Consider the following 5,666-nt stretch of genomic DNA (forward strand, 5'->3'; position numbering starts at 1 on the left):
GAACATGTATAGGTATATGAACACAATATTCTTTCAAAAGTCAACTGTGCATCAGACATGAAAGTACCCAGGCTTACTACACCAGATGTGTTCTGTGAGTTATTCTTCCTTTCTGCCAAATGAATGTACGAGCACACACAGATAGAGACAGAGCTGCAGTGTGTCCCTTCAGGATGCCAAGGAACTGTCTTTATAATGGCTCATGGAAAAGCATTCACTCAACAGCCTAGGTTGTTGTGTCTGGCTCAGCATGATTCTTTCGTGCTCACTCTTTCCACGTCTTTGAACGTGGATGTGTAAGATGCACATTTCCCTGAAAAGGTCTCAGTATTTCTTAAGTGAACTTTCTGTGCAGTTGGTCTTTCTTCACATATAGACTAATGCTCTGGATTAGATATGTCATCCTACTTACATTTTACAAATGGAATTAAATGAGTCATGACTTTTCCTTGAGTTTCCTGTTGAGAAAACACAAATGTTGGGATGACCTAATATAATGCAATTTACCCTTTTGTCATAAGTTTAATCAAGAAATATGAACTTGAAGTTTTATTGCTAACTGGTGGAAATATTGAACATATGAAAGATACATTCTTTTTTTTTGAACGATCTGTACATGGGTTTCCAAGATTGAGTACATGTTGTTTACAAAAAATCATAAGATATTTTATTCCTCCTCCCGCTCTTTCTTCTTTCTCCAGTTACTGCCCAAATCATAGCCACATATTTTTCCTCAGATATTTCTGAACACAGAAGTCAGCATCATGACCTCTCAGCTTCAACAAAGGTGAGGAAAGATAGCTTTACTTTTCAGAAAAGCTCCGTCCCTGAGTTGTTTCTTCTCTATCTATGGCTCCTATAGTCGGAGACTGAGTGGTTAATCATTCTTAATAGATGCAACCCACACATTCTACATTCAGTGTGGCACCAAGAAGTCATGAGAAGGGGAAAGAATTGCATTACACAGAAAGTGCAATATCAGCTACTTAATGAGACATAAATGTGAACCACAGTGTTGTAATTGTGACTTCAATAGTTCTCGACAGTGTCTGGTCTGCCAATATCACAGATAGTGTTTTCTATTGACCTTTTCATATCATTGTGTCTAAGTTCATTTTCAGACAGTAAGATTAACCTTCAATTCACAGACTCTAACTACACAAACAATTCTAGTGAAAATAAGTTGGCTAAATTGAGTTAATCTGCTTAAAATTTGGGGCAATATGTTTGGTTATCACTGACCTGGATCTAGTTGACTGTAGATTTCTCAGTGTTTAGATCGAGCCCAGCCATTGCTTTCCTCCTTTTGTGGCACAGGCTCCACACCCACAAATAGACTCCATGAATTGACAAGTGGGAAGCTGGATATTCTTATCTCTCTAGACAACTGTCCAAATCTTGGACATTTTAGTTTATTTTGGTTCCCATTATCAGTCTGGATTTACTCAGAAAATGAGCTGTTTGCATTAGGAAATGTTAGTAGCTCTAGGATTTAATTTCTACTGACTTTCTTGGCTTCCAATGCAAGTATAAATACATCTTCAAAAATTATGTATTTTCAGATATCTTAGAACTGTATTCAATCGAAATTAAAAACAATGGGAACCATACAACTTCTTTAAATCAGGAAAAGTTAGTATATGGAACTACAAATCATATACATGAATCAAATCAACTTGATTGGACATTGTTTTCTCAATTCTGCTAAATTTTTGTTTCCCAAACAGGTCCATGAGAAATGTAGAGAGAATTCTTTTTCTTCCCGATTTAAACCCTCCTTCTAACCCACTAAGCTTGGGAGCAGTGTCTCCCACACAAATCTTCAGCTTGTCGGTACATGGCTCTGCTTCTGTCACTTACTTAAAGGTCCTTCTTTGTAATTTTCTCTTCATTGACTCTAGAGAGACGTTTAAATAGGCTTTCATGAAGTATAGGATTTGGTAATGCATTGAACTCTCAAGTCCTCAGAGGATTAGTAATTGGGTCTGTTGAAATATTTGATTCGCTGCAGCATCAGCCAAAGTCGTGCATGTACTCCCACTTGGTACCCACAAACCTCATTAGAGGCCAGCTTTAGAAATGTCGTTGACCTATGGATGGACATGTGTCTCTGGCTATAGTTTAGGATTGGACTTGGGTAATGGAAGTTTGAAAGCTTCGTTATGGGGCTTTGTTGCTCATTCTGACATTGGTGAGCCTGGCATAGGATATAGTTCGTTTTAGGTATAGCTCAGAGTTCAGAGACTGGATGTCTCTCTGAAAATGTGACTGTCCTAAGTGATATGTCTGCCCTGAGAATGGAAATGCTCGTCTTCAAGGTTCTGTGCCAGAATACCCTGGGAGATTGTTCCATTTTTATTAGTGACTTACTGAGGAGACTTAGATGTCAGGATTCCTATCTACCAAAGATAGACGTATCAACTTCCTTTGGAGCGAGTACCTAGACGACAGATTCTCAAGATGTATTCAGGTGAATGCAGCTTTCTCTCTGCTCCACAGAGAGAGGATCTTGGGGGAAGTGCAGCAAAGTCCTGTGTTTTCACACAGTAGCCATTGAGAAAATCATACTCAGCCAAGCACTCATGCATAAAGACGTCCAGATGTAGAGAAAAGAAACACCATAGAAAGGAAGCTCCATTACCGACTTTATCACCTCAGCTTCTGAGATGATGAAGAGCTGGCTGGAACCCTGCAAAGCATCACCTTTCTTTGGTATCATTAGCCTTTACCTTTAAACCAAATTGACACACTCCTGAAGTCCAGAACCAGAAAAGGAAGCAATGCTCTCAGCTCTGTCCTCAACAGTTGATTTTGCTCCTCTGTTTGTTGCCAACCTCACTCACAGTCTGTCTCTCTTCCTCAGTATTTTTATTTATTTATTTATCATTGTAGAAAGTTATCCTTTGTCTCTTGTGACAGTTTTTGTCTTAAAGTCTATTTTTTGTGACATAGGTATAGCCACCTCTGCTCTATTTTGGTTAGCATTTGCCTGCAGTATCTTTTTCCATCACTTCGCTTTGAGCCTATGTATGTCCTTAAATCTTAAGTGAGTCTCTTGTACAGTTGAATCTTTCTTTTTAAATCCATTTAGCCACTCTATGCCTGTTATTGGGGAGCATAACCCATTTACATTTAAAATAATTATTGATAAGTAAAGACTTCCTATTGCCATTTTAATTGTTTTCTGTCTGTCGTACAGGTTGTTTGTCCCTCTTTTCCTTTCTTCCTTCCTTCCTTTGTATCTTGTTGACTTTTTCATATTGATATACTTTGATTTTCTCCATTTCTTTTGCAGAACTTCAGTTGTAGCCCATATATTGACCTCCTTCTTTTATCGGGGTTTTCTTTCCCTCTTAGAATGGCACTATGTGTTTCCCCAAAAATAAGACCTAGTCGGACAATCAGCTTTAATGCATCTTTTGGAACAAAAATTAATATAAGACCTGGTCTTGTTTTACTGTAATATAAAATCAGGTATAATATAATATAATAAAACATTATAGAAAATAAAATAAATAATAAATATATAATATAATATAATATAATATAATATAATACCGGGTCTTATATTAATTTTTCCTCCAAAAGATGCATTAGAGCTGATTGTCTGGCTAGGTCTTATTTTCGGGGAAACATGGTATGTCTATATCCTAAATTACCTCTCATCTCATTGGTCTGCAATTGGTTTGAAATTTTCTATTGAAATTTGAATATGCAGACAATCTGTCTTGATTACTCAGCTGTCATCAACTCTCTTTTGTACCAGATACTTTTGTTCCTTTTAGCTAAGTCACAAGTCCATCCAATAAAAGCTAGTTTGGAGGCAAAATGGTATATAAGATGTCTTTGATTTAAAAAAATACTCCACAAATTGTTTTCTGATTGGGAAATCATGTGCAAGATTTCTCTCTGGCTGTACCTGGAAGAATTCTATGTCCCTCTATGGCTTTAGACAGAGAAAATAATTTATTCTGGGAAGAGCCCTTATTACAATGTAAATGGTGCCCCCTGGAATTGTGTAACACAGAAGCATTAATTTTGGAATGAATCCTGCCTTAATGACTGTCTCATTCCTTAAAACCCATTCACTATTGGTGATCTTTATCTCTTACAGTAATAAGTCTACTTTGACTACAGTTGTTGGGATTAAAACTATACGTTTTCAACAAAATACTTAGCTGCTGCCTTTTTGCTTAAATATTTTAATTACTTGGCCTCTTGGTTTTATATGTATAACCTATACTTGAAGGTTTACAGAGAATTATTGTACTGAACACACAAATTCAGAGATTTTCCATACATTGTGCCATTTCCATGTTGATTAGCAATGCCCATTTTTTTATTCATTTATTCATTCATTCTTTCTTTCTTTCTTGCTTTCTTTCTTTCTTTCTTTCTTTATTTATTTATTTATTTATTTATTGGTGTGACAATGGTTAAATTACATAGGTTTCTTTGATCAATAATTTGTAAATGAAAAGAAGTTTCTAATTGGAAGAAACTTTAGTCATCATTTAATCAAATACTGATATTTTATGAAAGAGAAACCATTAAAGAAAAATTCCAGAAGGTAAGAGGAGCAAAATGTACTTAAACTCACATATTTTGCCATGAACACCATTATCCTTACTATCAGTCACACTTGTTCTTAAAATATGTATAGATTTTGTTTTTGTCTTCTCTATTCACATGCATTGTTACCCAGGATTACTCTTTGGCTCCAGAGCTTCCTCATGGCATTTTTCACCTCTGAGTTCTTGAGAGTATAGATTAAAGGGTTTAACATGGGTGTTACCATAGTATAAAATACAGCCACTGCTTTATCAATGGGGAAGGTGATCATGGGCCGAAGGTACACAAATATACAGGGAATGAAGAATAGGACAACTACAGTAACATGAGACGCACAAGTGGAGAGAGCCTTCCTCTGACCCTCAGTGTTGTGAGTTCTTAGGGAGCAAAGGATGAGGACGTAGGAAGTGATAAGAATAGAAAATATGAGCATACACATCAGTCCACTGTTGGCGGCAACAAAAAATCCAAAGATGTGAGTGTCAGAGCAGGAGAGTTTTAGCAGAGGGAAAAGGTCACAGATGAAATGGTCAATGACATTGGGGCCACAGAAGGGCAACCAGACTATGAAAAGAGTTTGAATCAGAGCATGAAGAAATCCCCCAGCCCAGGCCATGGCCACTAGGAGGCCACACACTTGCCTGTTCATTGTGATCGTGTAATGCAGGGGCTGGCAGATGGCCACGTAGCGGTCATAGGCCATCACCGTGAGCAGGATGATCTCGACTCCCCCAAAGAAATGTTCGGCAAAGAGCTGAGTCATGCAGCCACTGAAGGAGATAGTTTTCTTTTCAGTGAGTAAGTCAAATATCATTTTGGGGCCATGGTAGAAGAGCAGCAGCCATCTATGAAGGACAAGAAAGAAAGAAAGAAATACATGGGGGTGCCCAGGGCTCGGCTGGTGGTGATTGTCACTATGATGAGTAGGTTGCCTGCCACAGTGAGAAAGTAGATGACTGTGAACACAGCAAATAAGACTTTCTGTACATCTGGGTTCTGTGTCAGGCCAAGCAGGATGAATTCTGTCACGTTGTTCATTCGCTCCATGAATCCACTTTGGCGTTTAGGTAATTGACTTATCTGTGAATAGGACA

The 5,666-nt window shown here is 37.7% G+C and overlaps 1 protein-coding gene across 1 annotated transcript; it reads right to left on the reverse strand.

Moving 5' to 3' along the window:
• Positions 1-4,681: 4,681 nt before the first annotated feature.
• On the reverse strand, positions 4,682-5,666 carry LOC148755928 (olfactory receptor 4C5-like). The gene is given in 2 exon segments (XM_088789984.1): positions 4,682-5,394; positions 5,397-5,666. Coding segments are annotated over 2 exon segments (936 nt in total). The 5' UTR covers positions 5,620-5,666.

The sequence above is a fragment of the Rhinolophus sinicus genome, chromosome 14, assembly GCF_057876585.1.
Source record: "Rhinolophus sinicus isolate RSI-liver-muscle chromosome 14, RSI-T2T, whole genome shotgun sequence".
Taxonomy (NCBI): domain Eukaryota; kingdom Metazoa; phylum Chordata; class Mammalia; order Chiroptera; family Rhinolophidae; genus Rhinolophus; species Rhinolophus sinicus.